The 15,053-nt window shown below is 40.7% G+C and overlaps 1 protein-coding gene across 1 annotated transcript in view; it reads left to right on the top strand.

The window, feature by feature from the left end:
* Positions 1–15,053, top strand: part of LOC126210058 (leucine-rich repeat and immunoglobulin-like domain containing-NOGO receptor-interacting protein 4) — an 84,941-nt gene that overhangs the window by 31,779 nt on the left and 38,109 nt on the right. The window contains exon 6 of the mRNA XM_049939211.1: positions 5,846–6,210. Within this exon, the coding sequence (XP_049795168.1) occupies positions 5,846–6,210 (365 nt within the window). The remainder of the gene's footprint in view (positions 1–5,845; positions 6,211–15,053) is intronic.

The following is a 15,053-nucleotide window of genomic DNA, read 5'->3' as shown; positions in this document are numbered from 1 at the left end:
TTGGCACATTAGATTGTCAAAACCCCAAAATGGTTGGAAGACACTGCCCATGATGCTCCAGAGGTTCTCAATGGCAGAGAGGTTCGGGGAATGGCACCCGAGACCACCACTCTTGGTTGTCGAGCAGAAGGGAGGGCGACAGTCACGTTGGTATTCCAGTGCTGTCAAAGGCGTCTCCAGACAGGTTTTCGCCGCTCACCGGGGCTCACTTCGAAGCTCCAGTCAATGAGATTCCAGGCCTAAGACTTGGCTGGGGATGCCCCAGGGATACGAACCTGATGGTCACCCGATATGGAGCCCGACAACCAGTGGGTACTATTTCACTTCAGAGCACTCTTACTGCACGGAGGTATGTTGACGATACTCTCTACACCCTACGTTTTTGCCCTTCATGGCAACCCATCGTGGGCTTACTTTTCAGCAACAAATGGCCGGCCACATGGGGCGAGAGTTTCTGCTGCCTGCCTCCGTGCTACCAAACCCTACCTTGAGCCGGAATGTTATCGGATCCCTCCCGAAGTGAGAACGTTTAGAACTTTATGGGCAGGGCCCTCCAACTAGCTCGGGAGTTTTGACGATTTAACGCGCCAGTTGGACAGAATTTGGCAGGATACCCCGCTGGAGGACATCTATCAAGTCTATCAATCAACCCCAAGCCGAATAATTGCTGAATAACTGAAGGACCAGATGTTGACCAACGCGTTACTGACTTGATCAATTTGTGAAGCTCTTTCTTTTGAATAAATCATCCAATTTTTCTGAAAATGTGATCATTTGTTTGTAAATGTACATTACATCTACCGATTCGGATAATTCCTTAGGGGTGCGTCGCTGTTTTTTCTGCTTGGATTGCATTTAAATTGTTCTAAGTTCTTTGAACAACCAAACTCGTACATGTATTTGACTGAAAAGTCCACTACTTATTTGCATGGTTCTTCAATAGTTTGTGACAGAAGTTTAAGTTTCAAAGACACAAGGTTAAGTGTTTTATATTCATTCAAAACATGCACATATATTAAACTCAAAAATATTCCGTATTTTCATTTTTTATGTGCGATATAACTCCAATTCAATTTTTGACCATACATATTTATTCATAAATTCCCGACATTTCCAGGATAGGAGCGATCTTAGTGTAACGAAATCCGTAAAAATTCCATACAGCTAAGATCTATAGTAAATTATTTATTTAGATGACCGGTTTCGGTAAGACTATGTTACCATCTTCGGATCTTCAACGTTACAGTTCACCCAATCTCCCCTATCTGCGCTTTGTATCGTCTCATATCATTGTCTGTATTCAGCTGTGGTATGAACATGAACACTGTCAGTCAGTGCAGTTTTGTATATACAGTTATTTTTATTATGACATGCTAACATCAAGTGTATTCCATGATCCCTATACATACATCTGTGAAATGAGGTGGTGCAAAGCGAAGGTGGCGGAGACTGTATGAATTGTAAAGCTGAAGATCCGAAACTGGTAACGTAGTCGTACTGGAGATCTGAATTACCATAATTTAGACTCCAAATTCGGCTACTGTTATAAATTCTTACCTACAGTACTTCCATCTTCTGATGTGTAATGTGACGACAACTCTTAGTGCAGCTTTAAGTACTAGGGATGCCACCTTCAGCTGCAATTAGAGGTCTTAATTTCTTTGCAATCGATTTCTGTGTTCCATTACATCATCTCCAGATTCTTTTACTTGCGTCATATAGGGGGTTGAAGTTAGTGTAATGAAACACTGAAATCGACTGCAATAAAATTAAGACCCTGGTGTCTGTTCAAAAATACTGACACCCTTATGTACTGCGGAATTGACCATTAGACGCCGCGAGAGGAGAACTCGACAGTATGGAAGAAAGCAGGGAGTATTTTGTTGTCAGTAGAGAAGTAGTAAGAGCACAATGGGTTGGTCAAGAGAGCACGCTGGCGTAGAACGTGGACTAGACTTTGGATGTCACCTGAGTAACAGATACATCAGGAACATGTCAACCCTTCTGAAGCTACCCAAATCGACAATTAGCGATGTGATTGTGGACAGGAAACGCGAAGGAATGACCAGAGCTCAACAAAGACCAGCGGACCTCATGTAATGGCGGACAGGGATCGTCGGACATTGCCAAGAGTTGTTGTAAAAAATCACATGAAATCAGCGGAAAGAATCACGAGTTAGTTTCTAAGTGCTACCAGTAGTGCAGCTAGCACAGTTACTGTACTTAGCGAGTTAGAGAGAATCTGTAGGCGGGGTAAAGAGCAGAGTTAGAGAGAATCTGTAGGCGGTGTAAAGAGCAACGCCGCTGGACAGTGGGTGAGTGGAAACTAGAGAACATATTTTACAATAATGTGTACAGCAGAGAAACAGTTCGGAGGGTAAGATTGTTTCTGTCAGCATGACAGTGCACAGAGGACGTTAGAATATAGGGAGACGCTCTTTCGCCGGAAAATTGAAACCTGTCTCTGCCAAATTGCTGAGTCTTAGTGAAGCGTTCGTATTGCAGTGCTGCTCTTCGATCTCACTTAGAACAGTAATAAAACTTTAGGCTGTTTTACTGCGATGTACATCTTGCTCGAAGAGCTACAGTTGGCGTTAAATAATTGATGATGAGCATTCATCCGCGAAGGTATATTGTTTCAAAACATATACTCGTAACTGACTGTCAATTCACTTTATTTGTAGAAGTCCATCTTGGTCTCACTGATACCGGTTGTGGCTACTGCCCTCTTCAGATCTGTTACAAATATCAAGTTTTTAATTAACAGTCACTCTTTCCATATTTACCTTATACTTAAGTTTATGGTTTAGTTGTTTTTTTCATACTGGAAGGTTTCGATTTATAGATGTGATGTTATTTTTAAACTTTACATTCTGGCTTTTACACAATTGTGTGTTATTTATTTTGCCAGGCTAGGAGCCCCCATTATTCTCTTTATATCTTTTATTTGGAATTTAGGCATTGTTCTGATTCCGCATATTGTATGTCAGTTCTTGTTTTATTGTCAGACGCTCATTTTGCAATGTGAAGAAATTTCAGTTGAGGACTACGCATACTGCATTTTAACTACTAAATATACGATACTGGTTACTTATGTACCCTAGGTGTAGTGTCCTCTGCTGGTTTCAGTTATTTGTATAAATATCACAAGCATCCAAGCCGTCACCAGCATTTACTATTTACCTTCGTGTATAGATTTTAACATTGACACCTACATCAAAATATTTTGTGGTATGTATGGCTGGTAAGAATGGCTGTTGATCATTTTTTTTAATATTTTTCTAATATATCACCAGGCCTTTTATAGATTTTTCTCCAGCTACTTGAAGTTAGTTGGTCGCATCTCAGTTTTTTTACTTGTAACAGATCCGAAGATGGCTGTCGCCGAAACCGGTAATAGTGAATTGCAAAATCAGTGTGATCGCTACGGACCTTTACAAATAAAGTTCCACAATATGATCGCGGACTCAGTCGCAGACTTTACGTCTTCGACTGATGAAGTAGGTCAAGTCAACGCATTAACTCTAAGTGGGTTGGCTTAATAGAGCACTTTAATGGACAAGCAGGCTTCTGATACAGAGCTGGCTGACAACCTTCAATTGGCACTGTACTCGGTATAGACAACAGCATCTCCCCTATGTTTTAGCCTCCTTGCATTCACCCTGTCGTAAAGCAGCATCTGTGAGTAAATAGTCTGCGGACATTTCTGAAATGAATAGACGAGTCCAAAGTCCTTATGTGAGCTCAGTGGAATATCTGGTGAACCATGAATTTATTTTCAAATTTTTTTCTTAAAGAATTTACTTTATTTACTAGCGATTCATCAAGAACAGTAACACATTTAATCACACTAGGTGAGCGTGGAAGTAGTTGCCAGGAAGTAACTGATGGAAAATGAAATTACTTTTAACAAATGTGAATTTTATTCTTAAAAGCCTTTTCACAAACAGATTTAAAATTATAAGCAGAAAAGCGCCCTCGAAATATCAAGTTACAATTGTATATAGAGGCAGAAAGAACAATATTAACAGTAGGAGCCTTCGGGCTGAGAAGCTTGCCTGCTCCCTTTCAACACGGCCGTAGTCATGACCGCTCACAACAACCTCTGAAAGAGTACACTGGAGCAAATCTGCAACACACCAGATTACTTTAAACTAAAAATTTTTTAACAACTCACACAAACACGTAAACTATGCACCCCGTAAAAGGGATGAAAATGTACACAACACTCAAATTATTTGCCACCGAAAGTGCAATTTTTTCTTAAGGACTCTTACGGTAGAAGGGTGGAAACCTTATAACCTAAAATGACTATTTAAATAAAACCCATAAAATGCAGACTTACATAAAATGTTCAACATGCTCTACATTACACATTTACACATATACCACCTCGCAAGATGATAGGCAGGGTAAAAACATATTTCAAGAATGCGGCCATTAAGCAATAAATTCGTTAACACCGAATCCGCCAAACATGACAGAGGCAGCTATTAACGTACGGCAGACCGACAGATAGACACTAACTACCTAAAAAATGCGGGCGGGAGACAGACGAACAAGCTGGGGACGAGAGACTGACCAAGAAAACAAATAGAATTTAAGTCAATGAAACACATATCACGAATCACTTCTAATAAACTGCGATGTCTTGCGAAGACCTGGCTTAGCACCCCCAAAACGCTCTCCCGAGCCGTCCGCTACGAGCCGCTTCAACGGACGCAGGTTGGCGCGCCGATCTCCCGTCTCAGGAGTCGCAGCTCGCGCCGGCCAGACCGATGTCGTGGGTTGACTCCCATTGCTCTCGTGTCGGCCGCGAAGCCACTACTCCTCGCTATACGGCGCGGTCCACTGGACTGATGTGACGACCTCGCATGCGCCGACGCTCAAGACGGACAAGGCATTTTGTGTCTCAGTGCACGACCAACCAACCGATCGATCCAACCGGCCTTAAAGGTCGATCCGAACGACAGACATCCTGGCACTGCAGACGGCAGACCGACATTGACTAAGCGATACACTCGGTTGGACCCACCCCTGCAGAGGAAACATGCCCTCAGGCTACCCGACATCACTGCCCCGGGAAGAGACCGACCCACCGAGCAATCCAACCGCCAGTGTCCATTGCCTGAACAAACTCGAGCAGACTGGCGGCCTAACACATACTGGCACTTCGATCGACAGACACTGACTGCCCCACACCGACCCGGCTGACCAGCTGACCGACTCGCCGAGACTCACAGACTGCAGAGCTCATAGCGCCCCTTAAATGCACATGAACAGGCAACTTTTCCCCTTTTCCACCAGAGGGAGACACCAAAGCTGCGACTGCCACAGCGGCGCCACCGCCACATGTAGACGTGGCGACTGCTTTATACTACGCGCTGCGGCGCGCTCTTCAAAACATCAAATTTTAGCACGGCTCTCCTGGACGGTCGACTTCGTGCCGGACCAGCTTCCCTCCCCGCCCACCCCACCGCCGCCGCCTCCCCCCCCCCCCCACCCCCCGAAACCCCCAGCGCCCGAAATAAATACCCGTTCTGTCTTTTCTGGTTTCGTTCTTGAGAAACAATGATTTGTCATTCCTCCACAGACACCTCACTGATAGCGTCCCCGGCATCGTTCGTGCTGTCGTAAGGGCGAAGGGTGGACACAGCCCATATTAATGTCCACTAATGTGTATCCAGATACCTGTGATTAGATAGTGTACATACAGAACTGAAGGTGTCATTCCTGCTACAAAAAAAAATTTTTTTTTTTTTTTACTTGGTTGTATAGGCCATTTATTAACTGGCCCTAGTCGAGCTTCGTAGCTGCCACTGAAGATCTGCGTTTGTCCCGGCAGGTGCGATGCGACGCGTCGTGGCTGGCGGTCATCATCGTGACAGTAGTGGTGATGGCGCTGTTCGCGGTGACGTGCGGCCTGCTGCTGGTGATGGGCAACTGGAAATGGTGCCGCAAGAAGGAGGAGCAGCTGGCCGCCACGACCGACACGCACCACCACTCGCACCTGCAGAACGGCGCCGTGCTGATGCTGGTGTCCGGCAAGGACCGTCCGCCGGACGCGCCGTCCGCGGTCGACACCTTCCGGATAAAGGCGAAGAAGGAGGAGGCCGCGGCAGCGGCTGCGGCCGCCATGTCGGGCGGCTTCCAGCACCGGCCGCTGCCGCCCTGCTGGGACGAGGAGCGCTCGGCGGCCGCCGCGGCCGCGCTCTACCGAGGGCACCAGTACCGCTCCCCCGCCACGCCGCCGCCGCCACAGTACCCCGGCGCCATCAACGGCTCCCTCAAGAAGCCCGCGCATATCGTCTACGTCTGAGGACGCTAGCCACCGACACGTGCGCGCCGATTACCGCTGAGGGCCCACTGGAAAAGAGGCTAATGCCACAAAGCGTCTGCAACTCCAGCAGTTGTACACGTCTTTCTCTGGGAAGTCCGCCTGTGTAGCGAAGAGATTGGCGTGTCTGACTACGATTATGAGGATCTAGGTTCCTTCCCCGATACTAGCAGGAATTTTGTATCTCGGTGGGAAGGCTGCGACGGGATGATCTCGGCCTCGTGAGACCATTTGAAGGCCCACTTGAACGTCAAACAACAGCTCTGGGGTATGAAATGCTGGCTTTAGCTCTGGGAGACCAGTGTGCTCGGCCATGACCACCCCCGCGCCCCCGTCCCACCCATTCGCGTCCAAATGGTAAATGGTGATACGTGGCAAAGTACGACACGGTGACCGGTTGGCACAGTCAACTGGAGTCAAAACACAAAATGACGAAACTATCACCTCGGTCGACGAAGAGAACTAGGGACATTGTTGAAATATCTTTTGAAAGATGGAATAAGAACTCTGATGCGCATTCGAAATGTTCTAAACCACAAATTTTGCCGAGGAAACCTGAAGGATCACACTGATTTTATGTTGCCCAGGGAGAAATGTGAGTTTACTCTTGTAACGAAATAGTCTTCCCTATGTAGTACATACGGGGAACGACACATTAGTTTTTGAGCGTGCAGCTATAACGCCCGTCTTCTCCACTAGTATTCCAAAGTATGTCTTTCAAACATAAGCTTTTCCAATCATCACACATGGCAGCTATTACTTCCAGTAACTAAAATCTGCCTCTGCCCACTTTCTTTTATTATAGGCGACTGATTTTTGGATGATAAGACTTCCCACTTCAAGCGTCCGTTGAACATTGTTACGTTATTGAACAGTCGAGCCATATATGCATTAAATTATTTAAAATTTGAAAAAACATTATACACACAGGACACAAAATCGATTAATAGGCTCAAATAGTAAGGGTTCTGGTAGATGTTAGAAACAGATTACCTACTTCCACAAGCAGTTCAATACATGATGTAATAACTAGTTACAATAAAATACTTTTAGCTGCCAAAAGAAGCTTAAAAAAAGTAGCTGCAACCTTTAGTTATCTCTCTATTGACCAACCAACTAGGATCACGTACGTTCTATGTTGATTCCTATTTTTGCAGTATCGCATTTTCTCCCTACATTGTCTTTTACTTTCTTCTGCCCATGTTATTCCACATTTATTTTTTGTATCTTGAAAGACTTCTAGATCTAGCACTTTACTCTTAAGAAGAAACTTTTTGTCCCACAAGTTTCGACATGGTCGAGAATGGAACAGTAATTCGAAAATTGACGATAAATTTATTTCACGTCTATGATCTTCATGGCCTGTTTTATTGTTTTAAGCTGTAGACATTCACTAGTTTTATTTCTATTTTTGATGCATATCTCAAGGTGTCACTGCTGGCCGACAACCTACAATATTTGTGCTCACAGACGTGAAATACAGATATTTGTTCCAAACTTTTTCTCACTTTCGGTTCATTGATGTTTCTTTCTAGTTATATTCTTATTTCTTAAAAAAAAAAAAAAAAAAAAAAAAACAAGAGAGGCAGATTTGATGCTTCATTGGTCGCCTTTGACAACTTGATTACAGTATTCACCACCATAATTAATTCTTAAAAAATATGTTTACTAATCCTTAGGCTGCTTTACTATTCAGCTGTTCACGATACGTTATTAACTCTGAAGCTCTGCGAATCATTTTCTCATATGACAAGCTGTCCTCGGTGATTTGTGCTGGTCTGATGTTATGAAAGCATATGCTTAGAATTACTCTCAGATTAGGCAGCGAGAAAAACGTTAATACAGCAGCACTATATAAGTGGCAGGGCCAAAGGGAAAATAAAACTTATCACTTTAAAATTCACATCAGAGAATAGTGTCTTCGTGGAAATGGGACCTTTAGCACAACGGGCATATTTAGAAGTACTACATTCTGTCACTAACTAACGTTGGCAGACTTTTGTAATCCTATATTCAGTGTAAGAAGGGTAACGAGATTTAGTGATAAGAATGTATTTTCATCAACTAGTACTCTACTTTGTGTACCATTAAAAACCTAATATACCAATGGATTTCCCAATGGTGATGAAATATTCAAATTTCGGTTCTTTACACGCGTGCATTGCACGTGCTTCGTAGACACCTACTTATGGGGTAAAAGACTGTAATGTAACAGAAAGGATGACAGACGATCATATTTCGAAGATGAATCCAAAAAACTAAAAATCTATTGCTAAGTGGCATGGTCTCGTTCCTCCAATGGGCCTTCATATTACTCTTCGTTGTTTCCAGAAGCAGCGTGATATTTCTAACGATTTGATATATTAAAGTACCATTTCCATAAAAAATGTATTCTAAATACCTACTTCCTGTTTAGCAAGTAAGTGCAACCCGACGCACAGTGTTCTGTGTCGTAGGCCTACGTAAGCGAGCAGAGACGGTAGTTGAGCCCACGGCAGTGGATATGTGCAACCGCCTGCCGCTGTTACTTTGCAATAATTAGATTCCCTGTGTTTGTTAAGAAGTGATTGAAGTGCTGTTCTTTTCTGAGTCGTCGAGAATCTTGCTGGACTGTGGTACATTAAAATATTTTTGTAACTGGTCGTGCTTTTTATAGGAATGTGTTTCCAGACTGTAAAGAAAGTTGTTAACATTTGTAAGAAGTGAAACGTGATTTGTTGCAAAATGTCATTTTCCATATTGAGCAGCGTGTGTTTTCAGCTTTTAGGAATGCAGTGGTGAAGCTAGGTGCTTAAAATTCCTCGGAGTTTGTGACTGACAAATCCCAGATTGCAAATGAGTAAGCAAGAGTGTGTGAAGTTTTCTCAAACAGTTGTTTCCGGTAAATAATCTCGGAGAAGTTGAGCAGTTTCTTTTCACAACTCTGGGGACATTGTGGATTCTCAGAAGAAGAGTATCGTCGTGCGTCTGACATAATATTTGCGAAAGAAAACAACCCCTGCACGTAGTTGTTGTTCAAGAGAACAAAGCTATACCTGTGACATACATAGGACACAATAACAGAGAGGATATTGCAAATTCGTTCTGGAAAGACGATTATTTATGCACTCTCGTCTTAAACGTATTCAAACGTGCCATTCCGCAATGCCACCATCTTTCGTTTCAGTTAGCTAACATTTTCATTAACTGCGACTACATTTCAAGCTGTTATGCGTATTACGTTTTCCGACAGTGCTACTGTGACACTTTACTTCCTCCTCATCCATTAAGTAATTGCCAAACAGAATCAGCACTACCACTCGTGAACATTATTTGGTGGTTGTCATAATGGAATGAAACAAGTGTTTCAGTCCTCTAGCTACTATTACCACCTTGAACATGTTTCTCTTCAAGTGAATAGTGATGCAAGACATTACATTCTCTGCTACGCTAAACACTTTGTATCTTAAATGTAAAATTTTCTTTTTTGCTAGGCCGCGTCGTATTTCTTCTACACTATTAACGTTTCGATCCTATGCTGAGATCTTCTTGAGGAACTTGTGGCTTTCACGGTAAGCTAAACAATACAAGATCCCGAAGATGATTCCAGCAGAGGGATGGAAACGTCGATCGTTCAGAAATATGACGCGGACTAACAAACTAGAAAATTTTACCTTCACTGACAATGATCACTAAAGCCTGCAGATTAACAGTTTCTTTTTTGTCAATTCCTACTTCTGGAAGCATTAAACTACGTATCGCAGCCATCCCCGAAATAAAGTGAGGTCTTTAGAGGTTTCTAAATATGCAGAAAACCTTAGATAGTTACGCTTTACTCAATAATCTGCTAAACTGATATTCCGGTATGCATGGGCTCCTTCAGAGGGGCTTTTCTGTAATTTTGTGCACAATATTTGTGCAAACACCAGAAATTTTTAACTATAATAACAATCTTATCTACTCCTATTACCTTAATGTAACATTTATTTAATACCTACCACAGACAACTTTTTTATTTGCATGGTCCCTGCTCTATTTTTTATGTTACCCACAGACTCAAGTCGAAGAATGGATACATATATAAATACACTAACACACGAGCCATCCTTTGGTTGCCACATAAAACGTAGTTATCAGAAGAGTTATTTTAGAAAAAGTGATTGTTTGTCTTCCTCCACCGTTCCTACTAGAGCTAAAAGCAGTGTCTTGTTGGTAACCTATACCACCAAAATATAGAGGACTAAGATACAGCTCAGGATGTTTTTATTTTTCATAAAGTCAGTGCTGTACTTACGAGGTGTATCTCTACAAAGCTTTACAAAAGGAACCGTTACACCAAAAAAAAGTTCAGAAAATGACACTGTATACCTTCCATACGATTGCCACCTGTATTTACCTCCTTACTCAGGCCTTTCAGTCACATACCTACCTCATACCCTCTTTATGATGAGACTAACGTTCTGTTCCGTTTTACAGTTCTCCAACTGATAAAGTTTGTTAATGTTATACGACGTTTCCCTAGGTCAGGTATCGAATGTACATAATTTTGGTGATACAGCGGTATACATTATGTATAATTTCCCCGAGTTCAGCTCCACAAAATGCATTGAATACTGGCTTTTTGTCTGTTGTTTTGAATACTTTATGTGATTACTTTAGCTGTACGAGACATTAGGAAAAGGTAATTTCTATGAGATGTACAACGTTAAAAACAGATTAAGGCATTGAGTGCCGTTCCCAGGAAGGCTACACTGAGAACGAAAGATGGGGTATAAACGGTTTACAGAATTTCTGCAACTATTAGATTCATGGCAAACAGGCCAAAGATGAGCGTCATTACGGGATATAACCAGTTTCCGAGAAACGATTATCATATATGTATTTACAGTTCGCCAAGTATACACTTTTTACAGTATCCACAGATTCATATACCTGTAAATGTGTGTATTAACAATTTAGTAGCTGTTTGACTTAAATAGTACGCAGATAATAATTAATATCTACAATCGCTGTTGCTTTTGCACTTAAAACAACAAACGCTTCTATTACAGCCACATAAGGAACGACTCTATAGCGCAAACACTAAAATTGCTTCAGTACTTTTACCCCATTCTCATCCGTATTTCTTATACAAAGAAAAATGATTCTCTCATAATACTTGAAGACTGAATACTCGAAGTGTTGATCATATCGCTATCTAGTGATTCATCATTTTGTTACTAACACTGGTGAGGTTCATTAAATGATGCATATGTATTATTTCTGTTTTTTGGAAATGGACTTTGTTATATGCGAAATGTGAACGAAGACAGGAATAGAAGTTGTGACTGTGACAGTTTGAGGTTTATGGCTAACAATTTATAAAGGTGATATAATTGTACTGGAATATTTTTACCACGAAATATTTTTGTGTTACTTACCTAGCAATAATATGTGTACTTTACAATAAGCAACAATGTAGCTATAAAGTAGAAGGGGATTCGTACTTAAGGATATGCCATAAATTATTATGCTTCTCAAAATCAGTGCACGGAAACATATAGGAGCTAATGCGGTCCTGTAGCTGAAAAAAAAATCTAGTGACACTATCGTGCTGTATTTGACCCAGTGAACTCAACAGCGAGGCGCTTCCCTTCTGATTTGCCTACATTTAATGTAGACATTTTTCAGTTATCTCGTTCCGTAAGGCCCAGATGCCAATAATGGGAATGTTGTGATACCACATTGTTCAATGGGTAAATATTTTCACCCTCCTCAGTGCAAAGCTCCTACCGTAAATGACTGAAATACAAATGCAATAATTGGCACGGTATTTTCTGAAGCATTAGCATTAATCAAGGCAGCTTAGTTATGTGATTATCACCATTCCTTTCTTTTGATAATTACGTTTTCTAACAATAGGAAATAATAGAATAGAATTTTTAGTTATCTGCTTTATTAGTAGTATTTAAGTTTCTGATCTCTTATTTGAATTTAGTTTCACATGAACACTGACTCGATTCATACCTGGAAATGTAGGATGAAGTATCGTCTCATGTGTCATTCTCTGACTTTTGACTGTATATATAACGTAAACTCAATACTCTTGTATGCATTGAAGAGAAATGTCTTTCGTCTACTCGTTTTGTACATTTTATACCGATATTTGGGCTCTTAGGCAAGGCGTTTGTTCTACAACAAAACATGAGAGACAGAGGAGACGTAAGTCAGTTCGAGAACAATAACACTTTTTTTAGATAAGCAAATCCCCTTTTCTTTGGCATACAAACAGATATGAAATGTTGTAACTTTGAGAATGATATTAATAAAAGACATGTGCAATTATAAAATATACATATATAAATATATATTATTTTAGTTGTGCGTTGTTAAGTTGTATTGTAATTAAGAACTTCCTTGAAATAATAAAATCTGTATACCAAAATTTGTTTCATTTGGTTATTATAAGTTTCCCTTCACTGACATTGTTATCTTACTGTGAATTAATTCATTAAATTTTCTTATATCATGTTCCGCTTCCCACAAGGGGCTAAAGCACACTGTCAACGATTTTGAGATTGTGCTATGTATTCATTATCCTGACGTCTGTAGACGTCATGGTCAACCAGCTTCTTTATATGCATCTGTAGCCCCTCACTGTATCTATGAACATTCACGAAACGCTACCTCACTGATTTCTTGTACGTTCATTTCCATAAAAGACCGAAGCACAAAGCATAATTTTGTTGTTATGCGTTACTCAGTTGTTGTCTAAGGTTGACAACATAACTTAGTGTCTACATCATGTACGTAGTACTAGTAGTACTTCATAATCGGAAGTTTATCAGCAGTTTTCTCTGAACCTCAAGCCACGGAATGTGCTCAACGGAAATTATGATGTCAAGGACAATCAAGTGCTGCAACACGTCATAATTTTGGTGTGGTGAGTTTAGTATGTATTGCTCATTAGTAATTTTCGAAAAAAGTTCTCTTGGAGAATGTTCTGGTTCTAATAACACAAAATTTACACCAATCGAAATGTAGTATTGTCAATAGCCTACATATGAAAAGTTCGTCAATTAACATTAATATTTAATGTAATCTTAAATATTAATTAATATTTCACAACAAGATGGATACTTTATCTTTTCATCGCAAGTACAGGGCGTTGAGACTCGGTTAAAAACAGTGTAGACCTATGAGACTGGTGGTTTGTCTATAATTTTGATTTTCACAAACATATTTTTCTCAAAATTTAGTTTCTGTGCTCTGGACACTTATGGTTTTCAGTGCCTCAATTATTTAATGTTCATTGTTACAAAAATTATTTCTTAAAAGGAATGACCATAGTACATTAACAACCTCAATCGCAAGCAGTCCAGCAACAGTATGTACGCCAGAATAAAAGTACACACCCGATGTTATAAAAAAGAGCTGGTATCATTAATGTTAAGACTCATGGCCAGTTATAGAGTATACCTACTGCACCACCAGTTCTGTTCGAAAAGTTAGTTCTGAGCCATATCTATGTGCAGAAGAAGAAATTACTGCACAGGCCTCAAATTCAGTTTTAGCATACCCATTGGTTGTGCTAATGGCGTAGATTGCTGTATCTGTTACAAGATTCCTAGTTACCTAAAATTCGTAACAGCGTTCGTGTGTATGATGCCTAACAAAAATAAATAATATATTGAAGAAGAGCATAAGTAACGAATGGTTACTCTGCTATCGATTTGAAGGTCCACTGCTTCATCCTCTGCCAAAGTAGTCCCTTGACGACAATATTGAAAACCATTTCGTTAGTTCCTGGCTATTAATATCGACATCGCTTTGACATCGCACTCCTTCAAATTCGTCCTAACCGATGAGTTACGCAATCCAGTGAAGATACTGGAACAACTCACCAGAAAGAGTATCCAAGTACAGAGAGAATCTATGAAAACAATGAATGATTATGTGAGCGAACAATTTAGCGACAAAAAACGAAGTATTTTAACAAAAAGATCTGCGAATACAGAATATCAGACCAGGGCAAGAAAAAATATTTAAATCCATGTATACAGTGATGAACCAAGATGAAAGTGTAAACTTCGCAATAGAGTTTAAATTCGTTCAGTGTTGTCCGCACAAAAGTTAAACAACACGATATAAGCGGAAATATTAATCCAAAAACTAAAATACTAGCTACTATTTATATTACGAATTCCAATCATTTCAACTAACTGACCATCCGTAGAGTATAGCTATGAATAAAGAACTCGAGCAAGCAGTCCACTTATAGAGAGAATTTAAGAGACTCTAATCATTTCTAGCACAGAAAACCATACGAAGGATGTTCGCGCGTAGTACGACCATTAGATTTCTTCGTCTTTTCACTCTAGAGCAAATACCAAATCTAGTTTGTAAGAATATACTCTGAATAAGTTAAATGTTACACAAATTAGATGATTAATTATACATTTGTCTACGATTTTGAAAACAAATTAAAAAGAAAACCAACCGATGTGAGTCAATTTCAACTGATATTTATATGTTCTAATACGTATCCCCCCCCCTCCTCCTCCTCCTCCTCCTCCTCTAACTATGGGTCCTGAAGAGCGGCAGCAACATTTGCAGTAGTTACAGAGGCAACAGTCTGGATGGTTGAATGATTTGCCATTGTAACATAGGCCACCATATCTTTACTGTGTTGGTACTGCGAGCAGCTGATAGCGAGGGAAAACATTGCCGTTATATTTCCCGAGAACGTGAAGCTCTA

The sequence above is a fragment of the Schistocerca nitens genome, chromosome 1 (assembly GCF_023898315.1).
Source record: "Schistocerca nitens isolate TAMUIC-IGC-003100 chromosome 1, iqSchNite1.1, whole genome shotgun sequence".
Lineage (NCBI taxonomy): Eukaryota > Metazoa > Arthropoda > Insecta > Orthoptera > Acrididae > Schistocerca > Schistocerca nitens.
Note: the sequence above shows the minus strand (reverse complement) of the source record. Positions and strands in the feature narration are given on the sequence as shown.